The sequence below is a fragment of the Nothoprocta perdicaria genome, unplaced genomic scaffold (assembly GCF_003342845.1).
Source record: "Nothoprocta perdicaria isolate Ctin4 unplaced genomic scaffold, notPer1 scaffold_80, whole genome shotgun sequence".
NCBI classification, from domain to species: Eukaryota; Metazoa; Chordata; class Aves; order Tinamiformes; family Tinamidae; genus Nothoprocta; species Nothoprocta perdicaria.
In genome coordinates, this window is record NW_020456088.1 from 797,354 (window position 1) to 816,066 (window position 18,713).

Genomic DNA, 18,713 nt, shown 5'->3' on the forward strand with positions numbered 1-18,713 from the left:
TATTCATATTTATATATGCATTCATATTCACATTGCCTTCCTATTGTCTTCTATATACGCTGTGATCACTTAACTGTTGCTGCTGTTTTCAGTCAGAGAGGCACCTCATCGTTTTTTAAAACTTGCAACCTCAAATAATACTGTATAAAGGAAATACTTCTTCAATACCCAAGTAAAATCATGGATATTTGTCATCTTGTAGCAAGCACATGAGTATTTAGCAGTGAGCTCCTGGTGCTCGGACCAGCAGCTAATTCTTCTGCCTGGCACGAGGAGAAGAAAGTAACTGGTTGTGATGGCAATAAATAAAAACATCCCGCTGCTTCTGTGCAGACTTTGAACACAATTTGCTTTTATACCTGGCTTGTACTTACAGGGGATGCTGCAATTATTTGACAAATGTTCTTTGACATTTTACATTGCTGGGATTAGTTTAGTGCGTTTCCATAGGGTTTTTTTTTCTTAAGTGTCTCTTGTGAGTATTTTCCTGTACCTAAATAAGCATGCACAAAAAGGTGCATGAAATATTAAAGATGGCACCAAAGTAACTCCATTCTCCTAGCTTTACAGATTTCATGGCTAGTCACTTTAGGAAAAACTATAATGAAATGGAAGTTCTCAGTTAGAATTGGTGATCCCTCCTGAGTATGTCCCCTTGAGGGTGACGGGTGCCCTCCTGCCAGTGCAGAAGAACAGATGTTGCTGAGATTGTTCTTTTCTCTCAGTCATAAATACACACACAGGTATAAAAAGTGGTTCTGCTTTTTGCCAGGCAGCTCCATGTGGCGTGACGGGGAATAAAATCATTATTTCTGCCTACAAACCTTATCTTACATGTGTCCTTCGACTCCCATGGCAACAATACTCTTATCTACCTGGAATAACACACAGCACGTGGAGTTGGTGTTTTCTCTGTTCTCTGCCCCATGCCTCCTTGTTTGCTCTGCATGGATGGGGTTAAGGGAGCAGCTGTGCAGAGGACTGGAAACTCAGCACATCTCATGCCGAATGCAGCACTTGGTAGCCTTCTCCTAGGTGTTTTTGGGAGGGATTTTGCACCTTCCTGCTCAGCGTGTTGTGCACAGGGACACCAGTCAGCTGGGAAGCGAGCGCATATCCCGAAGGAGACACAGCAGGTAGGAAGGTCATAGCTGAGCCCCTGTAAAAAGGCTGCTCTATTTCAGGGCCAGAGTAAAATCCCTGTTTGGCTCTGCCCAACTTGGTAGAGACCTGGAAAGTCCCCCCTGGTTTAGGTCTTGTCCCATCTGTGGGCAATGAAGGATTAAGCACCATAGATGAGTGCTTAAATTCACTAGGAAGAGGTCAGGGCATTGCAATTAAGGAGGATAATTCATGGCCTTGAGCAGGTTGCTCATCACCTATTGCTTTTCCAGGGAAAGGAGAGATGTGTGTGGCAAATCAGCAAAGAAATCCTGATTAATACAAAATATACTAAGATATGTTGAAATTTCAGGTAAAATCCAGGGCGAAGTGGGCATCTAGGTACAGGCAGGTATTGAGGAAGTAGAAACCTGGCTGATCCATAACCTGGGAAAAAGAAGTGTTGACTGTGTTAAGGCAAGTTCTGCAGACCTAATGGCACAAGGTGAATTGAATTAATGGTGTTTCTAATGTTTCTTTTTTTCCTTTTTCTCTCCTCCTAGGGGGAAGAAAGCTACTCTACAGGCAGCCCTTCGAAAGGCCTTTTCTCCAAAGGGCTCCAGAACCGGCCTTCCAGCCCCGTTTCTGCCCCCGTGAGGTCTAAGCACAGCCCCGGCTCACCCAAAACAGTGTTCCCCTTCCCATACCAGGAGTCTCCCCCACGCTCCCCACGCCGCATGAGCTTCAGTGGGATCTTCAGGTCCTCCTCCAAAGAGTCCTCCCCCAATTCTAACCCGTCTACCTCTCCCGGGGGCATCAAGTTTTTCTGCAGATCAAGAAAAAGTAAGAAATTGCTCATGTTATTTCAGGAAGATACACGGTAGCCCCATTCCTTACCTGCGGTAGTGAAGTAAGTGCAGATGAGGCATGTGCTAATTGTTCGTTATTGCTTTCCACGCGCTTTCAGTTTCTCACTATCACCCAGGCCATGACTTTTGCAGGGTGGCGTTTACCACCCAAAAGAGCAAGGTCAAGAAACTGCTGTGATTTCTAAACCTCGTCATGTAATGAATGTTCACTGTGTGGGTCTGCAAGCAGGGGTCTTGACTCTGCTTAGGGGACATGTGAAGGGGAGTGGGTTACAGAGGAATAAAGACAATATAGGTATAGCATGAATGATGCATATATCTATGTGCTGGATAAGTAAAGTATTGGCTAATTTCCTTGGCATATTACTGCAATGTACTGATAGTTTTCTGTGACCTATGCATAATACAAAGAGGAATATTCATGTTTTTCTTCATTAAGTTTTCCCTTTGTAGGGTTTATAGGGTAGGTTTTGATCAAAATGAATAGTTTCAGGGTGACTTTTATGTACATATATACAGAAACAAAACCACTTATGCAAAAAAAAATAAGCAAAGAGTTTTTATTTATATATATATATATATATCAGGAGTTCTGGCACAATTTAATTGAAATGGCAGCTTTACAAGTCATTGCATCTCTTTGAAACACCTTCAGGAGACTGAAAGTAGGAGGAGAGGCAGTTTCTGAAAGGAGCCTTGGAGGGACAACAAGCATCATTCCTGTGCAAGGACATTTGTTCTTCTCATTTTTATTACGTTCCTCTCTTTTTTTCAATACTCACAGTGATTAAAATCAACTTAAACTCCTTTGGATATGCCAGGAAGACTTAAATATTGCAATGGCAAAATGCTGCTGATTCAGGGTGCAAAGAAGAACTTGCTATGAATGATAGAAATACACTTTGCATGGCTAACCATCTTGTGACATTGTGACTGAGTTATCCAAGTAAATAGTGCTGTGGTGCAGGACTTAAGTCAGATCCCAGCCCGTGACCTGTACATCAGAATATTAAATAAAGGAATCTTCCAGGAGTCAGCAAAATCCTTTGATAAGGTCACATCACTGTAGCAGGAACAGATTTGGAACAAGGCCATGCTATTTTTGAGCTAACAGAATATATCCATGACCCCACTACTCAGAAGATGGTTGCAGGAGTTATGCTGGGTTTAGATGTTTGTATTTGTTTTGTTTTTAATGCAGGTTTTAACGCAGTATTTTAATGTCTCTTGAAAGGGACACAATGATCAAAGCTCAGAGATTGATGACTTTCCACTCTGCAGCCTCCTGCAAAGCAGAGTTCTCCTTAGCCAGTGCTTTTCTGACACTCAGCTCTCATACAGAGACCTATGCAATGGATTTATTCTGAATATGATAAACAAGGGCTCATGAACCACACTCGTAGGGTTTAGTATATTTAATTGAACTGAATTTTATTCTATTTGTCATTACCTCTTTTGGACTTCAGGAATTTGATGGCAGTTAACATTTTTGTTGTATGGCAGAATAGAACATACACCATGCATACAGAAATGTTACTCTGTCACTAGTCTCAGCTCTCTGGTTCTCTGAAACGTTGCACTGGACCTTCCCCTTCTGCTATATACATTTTAATTTCATCAATCAATATGCAATTGGAAAAAGAACCAGGTTAAAAAATCCCTGTCTTCCTTTTTGCTTTAGCTGACCTGAATCCATGCTACAATTGTTTACCTCTTGTCTTGGAGCAGTATGTGGAGCAAGTATACGCTGTTTTCTTTCAAAGAGCATACCCAGATTTTCCTCTGCTTCCTCCTCCTACGCATTGTTCAAAACTCAGATTAACCTGTTACTCCAAGTATTCCTTGTTTTTCTTGGAAGCAACTTCTTCCTAGCTTGTGTTCATTTTAAAGGATATGTGTGGCATTTGAAGTGCTCGCTTTCCCAAGCAGCTTCACCTTTCCTGGCTAAGATATTTTGCCTCCTGACTATAGGCAATTCAGGAAGGGCAATAATGGTTGGGGTATGACAACATTAAACTAGGAACTGATCTGTGGAAACAAGGCTTAAAGCGTTTCCACACTAAGGCTGGAAATTAATAGCACTTACTCATCTTTAACATTGTAAGGCTTGTTTTGGCAATGGCTAAAGGCTCCTCTGCTCTTCGTTTCCTTCTTGGTTGCCCAGTGCAGCATCACGTCATAACCTCCTGCCTCTGATCTGAGAAAAGATCTACCTTGAAAAGAAAATATCTTCCTACAGTATGTCCATAACAGATCAGGTTTATTGCTTGTACAGGTCAAACCATATCAGGTTTGTTGCTTGTACAGCTTTGCGTTGGTAAAGTCTCTAGGTCTCCATGTGGAATATTGCAGCTCTGGAAAGGCACCAAGGCTGTGTCCTCTGCAGGGTCCCTTTGGGATGAGGTGGGTGCAGGTGCCACCTGAGCCCTTCCGATGTTTGGAGCAGAATCCTACAGAACAGTGTTTTTAAATGTAATTCCCAGCTTTCTGATCTTTTTTTGTCCCTAAGTTTCTTGAGTTAAGACAGCGCTAGTAGTTTAAAAATGAGCATGGATTTTGGGATGAACTATGCTTAGTTTTCTGGTGATACAGAAGATTCGCTAATGCTGCTCCCGACACAATCAAACCCTCTCCAAACATGTTTCATTCCCGCTTCCAACAGCCAAATGAAACTCTCCAAATGTGAAGCTCAGGCCTAGCCAGCGCTGCCCACCACCGCCTTGCATCTGCCAAAGCCGAGCATCTTCTGCAAGCACCTCACAGAGATCTGGCTCTCTGAGATGTGAATCTTGGTATGTGCGAAAGTGTGGGCAAGTGCTAAGCCAAGCAGCACTGAGCAACTGCATTTCAATTATTGGTAGAAGATAGGGGAAGAAAAAATGAGTAAATCGGTGTTTTCTAATTTTAGAATAGTACTTGTGACACGAAGCTGGCAGGGTGCTATTAAAGAGGATATATTAACTCCCTTGAGGTTGTATTTCGGGGGTTGCAATAACAAAGGAAATAACAAAGGAAGAGGTGATAGATACAAGTTAAAGCCCGAGGTGCTGTGAAAAGCCAGTTTAAACCTGGCACCAAGGAGCTGCTTTCCAGACTGTCTCTGGTTTGTTCAGGTTGCCCCCGCGTTGCCAGCTCTCAGCGCCAGCAGCATGGGGTCCAAGCACTGCTGCTTTCCTGGGTTTAATGCACAACTTGGAGTGCGCAGCTGGGAAGGGGATGCATGTTGGTAAAGCAAAGTCAGGTGATCTAAGGTAAATGTGGGAAAAAGATCTGATCAATTCAGGTTACTTTTTAACCATAATCCTGCTTCAAATCTCACTTTTGAGACCTCTCACATATACACGGAACTGAGGTGAACATTATTTTACTGAGTGGAAATTAGGGAGCTATTCCTGTAGATACACTAAAATCAAGCACTATTAATATTTTATTAAGAGCACGTGGTTATATGAAATTTAAATCATAAAAACGTAGCTTCGTACTTGGAGTAGCAGTATGCCTTTTTGAAGGACAGCAGGGAATTTTCTAATCATACTTTCCAATTAAAGTTATAGCAATAATCTTGACCCATTGCTGATGCTGTGTCTTCTAACAGCGAGGGAAATCTAGTAAAAGCTTTCCATTAAACTAAAGCTTTGAATTGGGATATTGAGGATGGGATCAAAGCACAAATTAGCTCAGAATTGGAGGTTGCCTGCGGAACTTTAAAACTGAAATTCCCCACCAGCTTTCAAACACCTTAATGCGAGGAGTCCTGTTTGCGTACTGGTGAGCTTACATGGAGCTTGAGAAAGGAAATGTTTCAATGTGAAATTTAAATTTTCTCCTTTCTCTTGGGAAATAATTTTCCCCCTTCTGAAATTCAATACTGTTAATTAGAAGGCCTTCAAAAATAATCCATAGCAAGGGTTTTGTGCATAAGGATGCATCAGGCAAAAAGGAGAAGGCTGTCATCTATCTTATTCTTTCTAATAACTTGTTTTTTTTGGTAGAGAAGGCTGTGGTTAAAATATGCACTGTACAGGAAAACGTTAGGACTATACTAGGTTTTACCCATAGATGGAGCAAGCAGCTCTCATTTCCAATAGCTCAGGGAACAGATGGGGAAAAACCTCCCGGGTTTTGCATGTCTATGTTCAGCTCTGCTCCATTGAGGGCCTCCTAAGCGTGGCAAGTACGCGCTGAAGTTCTTCCTCAGACTTTGGATCGATTCCCCCTCCCAGATTTTATTCCCTATTCACAGTGTCTGGGTAAGACTTCACTGGGGAACGTTTCAGCCCAAGACGGACTGGGAGCTCTGCTCAGAGCCTGGCACGTGCCTGTGTGTGACCATCACCCCTGATGTTGGGTCTGGCCTTGAGTCTGCAGTTGGGTTCCTTGTCCCCCAAAGCAGGACAGGGCAGTGATGCTCTTCCCTGCAGCCCCGGCTACAGCAGAAGAAGGGCATTTTGCAAACAAGCATGTGTGGTCGAGGTTGCAGCTTTGCATGGACAAAGACAAGCCGAGCTCAGCACCATTTCCACTGTGCCCGTTCCTGACATCTGCCGTCAGCAGACAATGGATTTTCCAGTTCAAATCTGCCTATTGTAACTCATCTTACTTTATCTGGAGAGAACATTCGGTACGCTTCCCATTTCATCTTAGTTTCCACATGGCCGGTGGAATTATTCCTATATGAGCAAAAGTATATATTACGCACATATATACTCAGTGTATATATATATATTATATATATATGTATGTATATATATACATATATATACGTATATGTATATATATGTGTGTGTATATATATATATTCAAGTTACTTTTATATTCATAAACACTCTGGGGAATAAAAAATTTTTAAACTCTTCTAATCAATAACCATTTAGGTGCAATACTGCAAATAAAAGGAGAGTTTTCACTCAAATTTCATCTTGCGGAACCAGCTTTACCTCCATTTTCTGTTTCTGTCTTGGGATTTGACCTATGGAACATGCTGGAAACCATCTGACTTGCTTTTGGTAACGGAGTTGTTATTCCTTGTCATGTATAAATAAGAAGACAGTGACCTTAGCTTTACATTTGCTCTTTGCAAGGCTGCTGCTGGCATGCAGGGAGAATAGAAGCTACAGATGGAGCATCTCTAAAGAGATGAACCCTGGTGGCCTGTCACTGCGGGTGGCCTTTGGCTGCACAGAGCAGAGAGGTCTGTAGAGCAGCATTTGCATGCAAGCAATTTCGTTTCCCTACAGGTAGTCATCTAAGCAACAGAAAAGCCACAGTTTTGTAGTCTCAAGGTTTGCAAGTCTTGAAGTATTAAATCACAGTAAATCATTCTCGTTTACTCTTGTTTTTCTTTTAATTGTCTGTGGGTTAAAAATGCATTAAAGCTTGTAGGAGTAGGTTTTCAAACATGTTTATGTGCCTAATTCATACTGAGATTAAGTACCTTGTTTTATCTGAATCTCAGCAATTGTGAGTCACGGGCAAATTGTGTATCAAATCTTTTTTTGATAATTAGCTAGATTCTGGAGTTTTATCCATCTCTTAATGTAACTAGAATATCTACATATCATAGGTTCCCATAGGTTCCAAATAAAGTAAGCTCTGAAGTTTCCTTTTGTCCAAAGCAGAGGAGAACAAAGATGCCACTTTTTAAAATTAATTGGTTGAGGATTTTCTAGCATATGGAGTTAAATGATTTGGATTTTACTGTGCTTAAAATAATCAACTTATCAGCTGGAGGTCATGTTCCAAGTTTAAAGCAAAAACAGGACTGACATGGTCTTCTGCTGATGGCAGGCAATGAGGTTTGGGTCTATTTTTTGCACATTGTTTTATGTATGGTTACCCACCATCAGACTCTGAAGAAATTGTTTAGAATAATGTAACCTCATAGGGCAGTATATCTGTTGGGAGCCAGTAACTGTTATTGCAAGTGTTTTGGTAATCAAGCCAAACTTCTGAGAGGTTCCCCTGACAAAGTGTGGGACATATTAGGCAAAGGACAACTCAATGAGAAGGACCTGATTCAGGTTTGGAAAAGTGTGTTATTAGTGACAAGAACACAGATGCACTTTGGCTTGAGGTTCATATGGCCCAAGGTTTATTCTAGGTTTGGATCTCCAGGATGAGGTTGGTGAAATGCTCGGGAACATGGTCTCTATTTTGCGAACTGATGTACAAGATGACTTGCAGGTTCCCTGCAGGTTGCTCTTCCATGGGCCCATTTCCAGCAGGAGAGAGAATGGATGTTGACTGTCTAAGCAGCTAGACCAGGACACCTATGGTCGGACTTGATGACCTTGAAGGTATTTTCAACCATAATGATTTTTTGATTCTACAGACCTTGCTGGAATGTCAGCTTGCAGAGGCCCATGTGCCTGGAGCTCTAGTCCGCATTGAGAGACAAATGATTCTCCCTTCCCCCCAGGGCTGCCTTGTGGAGCAGGGCTCTCAGAGAGGGAAATGGGATGTGGCAGCAGACATAGTGGACCTGGGAGCCCTGCGGTGGGAGCTCTGCCAGTAAGGCCAGCTCTGGGCTGGGAGCTCTAACATGACCATTTCACGGAGGTGTCCTCCTGTGGGCAGCTCAGCACCCTGCCTAGCATTTTGGCTCTCTAGAGAGGTGGGATGGCCTTATCTGCTTTCAGTTGCTTTAGACTGAAGAGCAGGAGATTAAGGACCGATCATTACACTTCTGTCAAAGAGAAGGTGCTAAAAACACCACCGCCTCCGATGTGCCCAGCAGCAATAATTTCTAGATTTGTGCAGGAAACCGAGTGTTCCTCTCAGTCCCAGGAAGGGCCATCATGGCCCTCCATATCAACGCAGGCCTTTAATTGCATCAACAGATGTGCCAGTCCTAAGGCAATTCGCTTCTACTGGGGAATCTGTGTGCAGATGAGGCTTTAATCACCTGTGTGCAGGCAAATGCTGTTATTTGTAACTCTGCAGGGTCTCCTTGCAGGCCGTGGTGAACATTGCTGCATGTTTGCTCAGGCTCGATGTAAAGTTTCCATGGTTCTTAGTGCTCATAGTCTTTTTACAGATATGCACCCTTAACTGTGACTTAGACCATGGTGTCTGTGGGTATGTAGGTGCTTCAGTGGCCCTTGCAGCCCAAGGTGCCACCTGCAGAGCCATGGAGGACTCCCCACTGCCGTCCCACCAAGGCAGCGCACTGTCCCCATGGTCTAAAATGACTTCAATCCCTGCAGAAAAACTCTGTGTCTAGAAGCCCATGTTATTTATTAAGTATTTATCGCTCCCATGGCACCCCTGGCATCTTCGTGCTTCGGGCTACCTCATCCCCAAGGGTTTCTGAAGGCCCAAAGGCACAAACGGCGCCGAAACGCGCAGGCAGCTCATTGGAGCGGTGCTTTGGCACAGGACTCGCTGTGTGCGGAGTTCTCAGCAAGGCCCTGGCAGCCCATTGCCATTAGCACTGGCCTCAACTTGTTCGGAAGGGCGAAATGAATAGACCTAAGCATGTGGATGAGCAGTTAGCTGAGCTTTTCATCTCCTCCCCGGAAGAAGGTGCTGCTGCTTCCAGGGGAGCTAATTAAAATGTGGCTTCTGCCTCTGGGAAGGTCAAATTCTTCTGTGCTGTGGATATTAAACCAACCTGATTTACCACAAGTGCCTTGCTGAAAGCATTAGGTGGGGTAAGTTTTGTCCATTAAGTGCAGAACGCATTGGAAACGCTTTCCCAGCTTGCATGTCTGAAGTTAATAGCATAGCTCCTTGCTGAGATACCGATGCCAGGAAGCCAGTTGGCTTGGGAAAAAGGGGGCTTTTCCACAGGAAGGGAGCGGAGGGAAAGGAAAAGAAGGAAAAGATCCTGGCCCCTTTCTGTGATATTTGCACATGGCCATTTTGATGGTGATGAGCAATAAGGAACAATTTGCTGTGGAGGCAACTATGTTTGACAGCATCAGAGCTAGGGGAAAACCCTGCTCCATGTACAGTCAAAGGCATTGACAAAAACCCACTAATTCTGGCCCTCCCTTCCTTAAAGACGTAACTCAGGGGGTTTATGGCACATCTGACATCTCGTGCATTCACTGGCGGTCATGCAAATCTTTCGAGCAAATGCTGGGGATTAGAGCAGAGCAGTTTGTACAGCTGTCTAATTTTTTTTTTTTTTTTTTTTTAATCAGAAGCCTCGGCTGTGGGAAAAAATAAAGTGAATTATCAGCAAATTCTTAGTGGTAAACAGAGACAGTCAGAAATAGATATTCGGGAATTATGAACTTAGGGAAATGATCAAAGCCCATGGTTATGGGGTAACAGATCATGAATTCATTGCAGAAGTTTTATTTTTTCCTGGTGTTCTCTTTGTCATAGAAACAAAGACCAAGAAAGACACTAAGGTTCCGTATTTTTCTTAATTAATTGAACATATTTAACTAAAAGCCCTCAATTTGCTATTCCTTAGTGATAGATTGTAATTCCTTCTAATTGGATTAACTAAAGTGAATTGATGCTTCCAGAGAATCCAAGCCATTAGGGACCAAGCCTGTGAGCAAACTGTGAGCGTACAAAAAAAAGAAAACTCAGCAAGTCTTGCATGGGTGCTTTACAGGTCTATGTACTGTGTCCATATGGGAGTCATGGCTATCCATACGGTCAAAAAGCAGATCAACGCATAAAGCTGTTTCCCACCTCTCACTCCATTCACACTTTCTTGGCACAGAGTATGTCATTAAGACCGATCTGTGCAATTCAAGTTGCAGCGCTGAATTCTGACGAACAAGCTGGTAATTAGCACTGGTTGGAAGCAGGTGGCGGGGATGGTTCATGCCCTTGTTTGACCAGCCCATGGCTTTGGGATGAGTTGGGAAGCAGCCTGTCTGTGCCTCGGTTTGCAAGAGCTGCTGTGTGGAAAACCCTCGGCAAGCACCAAGCACCCGCACGTCCCACACGCTGCGCGGTGGAGGCTTCCTGCCCAACGGCCTTTTCCTTAATTAGGCAGATTCCCTTGCAATGTGCTTGGGCTGTAGCAGAGTGGACAGAGCCAGGAGAGGGCACAGCTGCTCCAGGCTGGCTTGAGTTTCCTTCCTGTGACCAGGAAAGAGCCTTGGAAATCTCCAGAGCCAAGTGTCAACAGCAGCGGAGCCCCTCTCTGTTTTTTTTTAAATCAGTGTCTTCTTGTGACTAAGCATTTTTAAGGGGCAATCAAGGGTTTCACGTTGTAAAATTCAGTGTCTTCTTGTGACTAAGCATTTTTAAGGGGCAATCAAGGGTTTCACGTTGTAAAATTGAAAGAAAGAGGCACGATCTTTTGGAGAACTTGCTTCTGTTTCAAACTTTCTCTCTTCTGGATAGCCTTAATAGGTTTTTCATGTAAATCAGTGGTCAACTGGGAATGCTATGGAGGTATCTGTTCTTTTCTACCCTAAAAAATTTCTTGGGCATTGGCACAGGATGCAGAATCTCCTGTCTGCTGCTACTGCCATGAGAGGGGAAGTGGTGCTACTCTGAGTAGATTAACTTGCTTTGCAATTCCCGTTGATTGGTGAAAGGTAGGAGGGGATGGTATGTCATGGTTGGACTTGGAAAACCTTCTCTTGCAGCACTCACACTTTATTTAGTCTCTTCAAGTGATGCTGTTGGGAGGTTTAATGGCATGATATGGGAATCCTTTTGCAGGAGTGAGTCCAAAATCTGCTTCTGGGGAACACCAGGGTAACTATGTATGTTCTTCACTTAGGGAACGTGTCAGGGCTCTGGCTGGAAAAATGATCTGTAGGGTTTTTTATTATTGTTGTTGTTGTTTTGCTTTTTTTATTTTTTTTTTTAAGCATCTGTCATCTAGCTGCCAGGAATGAGAGTTTTGTGCTGTATTCACTTCTGCCTGAAGCCCTCTCTCAAGTCCCTTCAAATTCTTTACCATAAAAGATAATAAGACACTACAGCACTTCACTAAATGGCATCCAGGGCTGCTTCTCCACACACTAAGGCACGGGGCATATTTGGAACACAACAGCAGCCAAGGAAGAGACAAGGGGGAATTCTCTTCCCTTTGGCGTAGCTGGACTTCTGCCATCGTTGAGAGCTGGAATCCACCACTGTAATGCAAAATTAGCAGGTACTTAATGACACTTTTTCTCCAAGGCCCTGTGGAGAGCCAGTCTGATGATATATTTTTTTATGTATCCCATGAAAAGCAACGTTAAATTTTGCTGTGTGCTGCTTTGGAGACTGTGAACCTCAGTGGCGGTAAATGCAACGCATAAAATGCTGTCATGAGGACATAGTAAAGAAGGGACTGAGTCTTAATCATATAAACAGATTCTCATACACTTTCCCCATGCTATTTTATAAAGTGCTTATATAACTGAAAAGATTAACCTTGGGAAAAGAAGGATAGAAAAATATTGTTATGGCTTCTTATTTATGGCTTTATTACGGTCTAGGAATTAGTTTGCATTTTACAAAGCCAAAAAAGGGGAGGAGGGAGAAGAAGGGGTCTGAATAAGGCGAGATATTTTGCAGGCTCTCATAATATTAAAAAAAAAAAAAAAAAAACTAAAATCCCGTAGAGTTATTGCTGTCAAATGCAGACACCCAGGCAAATCCTAGAAAGGAATGGGACTTAGTATCCAGGCAACGTCAACATTTTTTGTTAAACTACTGCCAGTGTGGCTGACAGCTTGTGCCACTTTATGGTCACAGAAAGAAAGAAAATGCCTGACATCCCTGAAATCCTTCGAAATTAATTTCTCATCCGTCCAGCAGATGTGAGGCTTGGCAGCAAACAGCACATGCAAAAAATCAGGTCTTGGATCCTTTGATGAGTTTATAGCTGGGAAGGTGTGCGGATTCCTTGTTTCTTTTTAAAGCTGGCTTTATTTCCTCCCAAGTTCCTTATCCTCTCCCTTGGACACGGACATTTAATGTGCATTAGAGAATTGATCTTACTTGATTAAGAGGTTTATAAGCAACCTCTTCCACTGCACTATAGGCTGCAGGATTAGAAGGGCCCTTTGCCACACTGAGAAAGCTGCTTCGTTTTCCCTGTTGCTGTTCATATGGCACAAATACAGAGTGGCCAGAAGAGCTTAGGACCCCTGTCTATATGCTAATAAAGGTCTTGTGCTTGGGGAAAACCTTCCTGCCTTTCCATTCATATGGAGATGAGATGGGATGGATGGCCATGCGGTGCCTACTGCTCATAGGGTTGTTGCTGGTTGTTGTTGCCTGGGCTCGGTAAGATCCCTGCCAAGCAAGTAGTTATGAATGTCATCACTTTGTGATGGAAGTGTTCATACAGTAAAACCAACCCTTTTATTGGACCTGAGAAGCTATGGATGCATGTGATGAGTTGAGCCATACTCAGCTAAGGAACTGGGAGCCCTTCCGAGCACAGTGAGGCCTGTGGTGCTTATGGAGCAGGAGCAAAGCTGCCTTCCTCCTGAGGAAGCATGTGGCCTCCCGTGACGGTCACCACGAGCAGGCTGAGACCCACTGAGCTTCCCCATGGGTCAGGTCAAGCAAAGCTGAACTCAGGAAGGCTCGATGCTGCACACAGCAAACTGTAGCTGCCTTTGTGGTGTGTAGGGGCAGAAGAAGGATCGGTCCAAGCACGAGGCTCACTCAACACCTGAAGGAAGCCTCTCAGAGATTAGCAAAGTCCCCACGGTCACTGACTGGTCCAACAGCAGGTCGGAGAACAGAAACCTCTGTGTTCCTGCTCAGTGCCATTCCCAGTGCTCCTTCCCACCCCGCTCTGCCCTTGCTGTGGGCATTTTACTGAGATTGGAACAACCCACACGGTTTACAGGAATACGTAGCTTGGAGCAACTGTTTCTGTTTGTGTCTTTGGACACAGAGGCTTTAATATTCTTTGCTGGAGTCACACGCTCGCGAGTAGTATGAATGTCACACTTGCCAGGTCTCAGTGCCAGCTGCCAACGTGATGCCACAGAGCCCTTTCCTACAAATACGGGTTATGTAACAGCAGCAACAGCCCTTCGGTCAGCAACGCGGGTAGGTTTTCGCAAGCTGTATTAGGCAACCCTGACTCCAAGAGCAGGGTTGCAGCAGCTTGCAGGTGGAAAGCTGATAGCAGCAGAAGAGTGCCCTGAAAACAGCGGTGTCCATGCGAAATATTGCAGAGGCAGCAAGTTTGGGGGAAGCACCAAGTAATTCAAGGCCTGTAAATCAAGAATTCTTTACAAATAAGTATTTTATGGCTACTTTTTTTCAAATGCTTTCTGCACCAGAGGCTGCCCCAAGATTTGGGAGCTTAATGGCAGCGTGTGACCAGTTCTGGTCCTCAGTAGTCCTGGCTTAGGTGTGACGGGAGCGAGCCAGGAAAGACTCCAGGTATGTTTTAAGTGGTGATATGAGAACTGGGTTGAATGGGAGCCCTGCTACCAGCACTGTGCCCTGATCCAGGCAGCTCAATGCCACATTGCCCTGCTGATGCCAATGCTGATATCCCTTCTGTGATGGAGGAAGCTCAGCTTTGGAAACACCTTTGGCCTCTGATTCACCAGGGCTGGGTTTTCCAGCTATATTCTTGTATTTCCCAGGTTCCCAGCCTTTCTATCTCCATGGATTCATCAAGACTCATCAACTTTTCTCCAGTCCACATCTTAACTGTCCCAGCCAGTGAAATTCTTCACACAACCCTATATATTCCTTCTGCACTTGACAGCGGTCGGTATTTTCATTTGCACAATGACTGAATGAAGATGTTTTTACCACCAAGCCAGCCCCTGCTGTCCTTGATTCACTCCCAGCAGAGACTCGGGGCTCTCACTGTCCTTGCTGCTTTCCGGAGGGATGCTGTGGGTATGTTGGATGCTGGTTCTCCAAGCTCACCATCCTTTAGTTTCAGGAATTGATAGAATCATCGAGAAAAGGCAAAGAATGGGACTTGGGCATTTTCTAGACCATCATAGGCTTTATATATATTGGTTACTTTGAAATCATTCACTCTTTTCATGGCCACTGTCTCAGTGTGCTCCTGGTCTTTCCTTTCATATGCTGGCAGGTTGCTAAATCCCTCCACTACCCTGTCTGTAAGCCGTAGGATCTTTCTAGCTGTGTATTAGTCTCTCTTAAAATTTCAGTAGAGGCTGTTTGGCTAGCAAAATTGTTGTTTGGTCTGGGAGCAAAAATCTCAAAAATAAAAGAGAGAGAAAGAAAAAAAGAAAAAGAAAGTGAAGCCAGAAAGATTTTGAATCATTTCTCTTCCAGACCTCATGTATATGATAATGAATGTGTCCTCCTTGCTGCTTCCATCTGTTCTGGCAGATCGTCAGTAATCTGGTGACTAATTTGAGTAATCTCTTTGGAGCTCCAGCCTGTGAGACAGCCACAGCCACACGCGCATCATGCTCCTAATGGTTTAAAGCACTGTGAGCAATATGGCATGTTCTTGCAGAGGAGGAAGCACAAACGACTAGTCCGACAGACCTCCGTCTTAAATCTGTTCCTGCCTGGCCTCTTGCCAGCCTCCTGGGGGGACTTTGGAAAAGTCACTGTGCAAAGAAGTTAGAAATCATCCATCTTTTGTGTAGAGTTAAAGATAAAAACGTGCTATATGAGATCTAAGTGGTAATGTTTTTGGGAGTTATCTCCATGAACAGCAGAGTTAAGGGGCTGCTATTTTTCAATTGTAACATAAAAGTATAGAGTGTATTTGTTCTATTGCCTTGCTTACAACTAAGCATGCCTCAGAATCATTAATTTGTAGAAAAAAAAAAGTGCTTTTTTCTTTGTTTGCTTTGTTTCGCTTTTGGTAAAGTTTTCTTTATAAAGCCTTTAAATTATTTCTTAACCATCAAATAAAGATGTGCTGCATTTCTTAGGAAATTTCTTAGGCTGAGGAAATAGACCAGGAGAGCTGGGGTGCAATGCGGAGATGCTGTGCAGGAGCTTGGAAAGTGTCTGCATCCAGTTCTATTATAATCCCTTCGTGGAGCAGTCCTGCTTGTCATGACAGCCCAATGTTGGATGATCCCTCAGGAATTTCCCCTTTTGGCATTATGCCTCTGTTTAGTTCACTGGATTGGGCTGTAGTCCTGTCTAATGTCTTTGGTTGTTCGTGTAAATATAGAGCCTGTGGCTATACACAATAAGCAGTTAAAGCCCTTGCTGGAGCTACCTAGGCAGGCTCCAGCAAAGCTCATTGGGGAGCTCTGTGTTGGAGCTGATGAGCGCTGTGGACCAACACCCAGCTCCAGCTACCAGACTGCACGTTCACTGTCAACAAAACGGGGCTGTCACTTGTTAACAGATGTCCACCAAACTAAAAGCAGCTTTAGCCAGCGTGAACATGGTTCTCAGGCTCTCAATAAAGACCCAGAAAGCCACACACAAGGAAACTCCTTTGCCTTTGAGCTTTTGCAGACTTGACATTAGCATGGTGATGGGTCTCTTGCAGCCAAACAGAGCGAGACTCTTTCTCTGAGAGAAACCCTCTTTCTCTCAACACTGGAAATTAGGAGCATTGTCCTAATTGTTGTTGTACAGTCAGGATTGAGAAAGGCTTCTCGAGCATTAGTTTTTGGCTAGCATTCAGCTTTCCAAGGTGGGGTTCAGTTCACACTTCAGTCAGCACTTTCTGCATTCTCACATGTCTAACAGGGTAATGCTCTCTGCTGCCTCAAATTTTATGTATATAATATATATATATGTACATATGTTTTCACCAGACCCCCAGTGGAATGGGTCAGCTGTGGCATGATTGTCAATCCCCAAATACGCTGTCTGGCTTTTCCGTTGTTCGGGAACATTTCAAAATATTTGCAACCAAAAATCACAGATAATAATGATTAAAAGCGAGGAGAAGACTCTCTTGGTCACCTTATATTGTGTGAATTCAGATTCTTCTGTTGATTGCGGGAAGCAGAGGGCTGGACAGAGACCTTGAAATGACTTTTGAAATCTCGTTTTCATGGCTAGATTTCAGGTGTCAGGATGAAGGTGTCATGGCCAATTTGGCGTTGCTTGAGAGTCTTCGACTTTACAGTTTGAACTGAAGCGGACATTCTGTTCAGGCCTACAGTGCCCATTACAGCTTCAAGATAATTTCTTCTGTTCCAAAACTCCATAAGAAATGAGGGAGCAGGAGAGAAAGAAGAGGACAAAAAAGGAGAGATGTGATGCTCCTCAGTGGGATTTTGTGGGTGGATACACCTGGCAGGCTTGATAGAGGCAAAAAGGAAGAGAAACACCAAGAAATGAGAAAAAAAAACATGAGAGGGAAAATATTTCTAACATACTTTACTGCCTCTAGTCCTTATAAAAGTTCCTGATGAGACCTCTGAGAATTTACTGAATCGTAGGATTTGTGTTAGCCATGCTAGACATACTGTAATGATTGGATCAAATACTGATGCGCTGTTTGGAGCCCAGCCAGATGGTGGCTGGATGTAACAGCTCCACTTTCAAGCTACCAACTGATAACGCTAAAAGAGTGAGTGCTGCAAACGTGCCTCGTGGCCTGTTAATGAGCTGTGGAGAAATGCTAAGGTTGCCATTTGGATGGAATCAGATTCATCAGCCCCAACCCATTGGATTTTTAGATATGTACCCTGAAACACAGTATTTTTCTCACTAGAAATCACCGGTGCACCAACTCTGCCATCACTATTAGTCCCACGCCTGCTGGTTCTTATTATAGACCCTTGAAGTTTATAATAGAGAAAACATCCCAAAGATCCCAGCAGTGGATTTTATCACTAATTTACCAAGTGACCTGGAGAATCTCTCATACACCTTTGAGTCTTCTAAAAATGAGTAAAATTAAAACTTCATAGCTTTCAAACCCAAGAAGTGCCAGCCTGACAGCTTCAGAGACTGAAATTGTAATGCATAGTGAAAGCAGCATGAACACTATATATATTAAAAAAAAGGGAATAAAGACAGAAACTCATTACAGTGAAACACTCGGTTATGATTATGGAAAGTAATTGAGCCCAGCTTGGAATCATAAACTTGAAATTCTTTTATGGAGTGTGAGCTGGCCTTGGACCAGATGGAGAAGCTGGTAGTTCGTATTTCTCTTTGAAAGTGCAGGCAGCGGAGTCTGTTCGACAGTGTGCAAGTGTTGTACAGGCAACACATGCTTCCCTTCTTGTGCATCGCTTGCAGTTTTGTGGGATTATTTTAATATTTTACCACTTTCATTTTTATATAAAATGCACTTGAAATTAAAACCCGCATAGTGTTGTTAAGGCTTGTAGGCATGTGTATGTATGAAATAGGAACCGGATAATTTTTCCAATATTTGTCTGCAGTATCGAGAAATTTAGAATAATTCTAACTTAGGGAAAATTCTGAGGAGGACAGGGCAGAAAAATGTGCTACACTTTTGTACAGTATTTTCATGATCATACAGAATTTACACCTCCTGTGATGACTGAATCAGCCTGTGTTTCAAGGATAATGTAGCCACCCCCTGCCAGTTGCTTTCTGCTCTGCTGCAGCTTTTTTCCATGTTGCCAATAAGGGCAGGAGATCAAACCTTAGCCATCACACCCCAGATGTACCTTGTAGGACAAATCTTTGCCCCACATTCAAAACAGGGAATATTTTAGTTGTGTTTGTGTCTGAAGAATCACCTTAAATCACTGATATGGGGGGAGAAGGATATCAAATATGCTTTTATCCTTTTTTTTTTGTCATGTGACTCGAGAAACATAGTATGCTATAGGTCATTTGGGATATTTTAAAGTAACTCGACAAGAGTCCGTTTCATAGTTTGCTAGGGATGGGTGTTTTCAGCCTCCAGAACTT

At 43.4% G+C, this 18,713-nt stretch overlaps 1 protein-coding gene across 1 annotated transcript in view; it reads left to right on the plus strand.

Annotated features, from left to right (window-relative positions):
* PRKAG2 (protein kinase AMP-activated non-catalytic subunit gamma 2) overlaps positions 1-18,713 on the plus strand; it is a 186,196-nt gene that overhangs the window by 68,319 nt on the left and 99,164 nt on the right. The window contains exon 3 of the mRNA XM_026051911.1: positions 1,665-1,944. Coding sequence (XP_025907696.1) covers positions 1,665-1,944 — 280 coding nt within the window. The remainder of the gene's footprint in view (positions 1-1,664; positions 1,945-18,713) is intronic.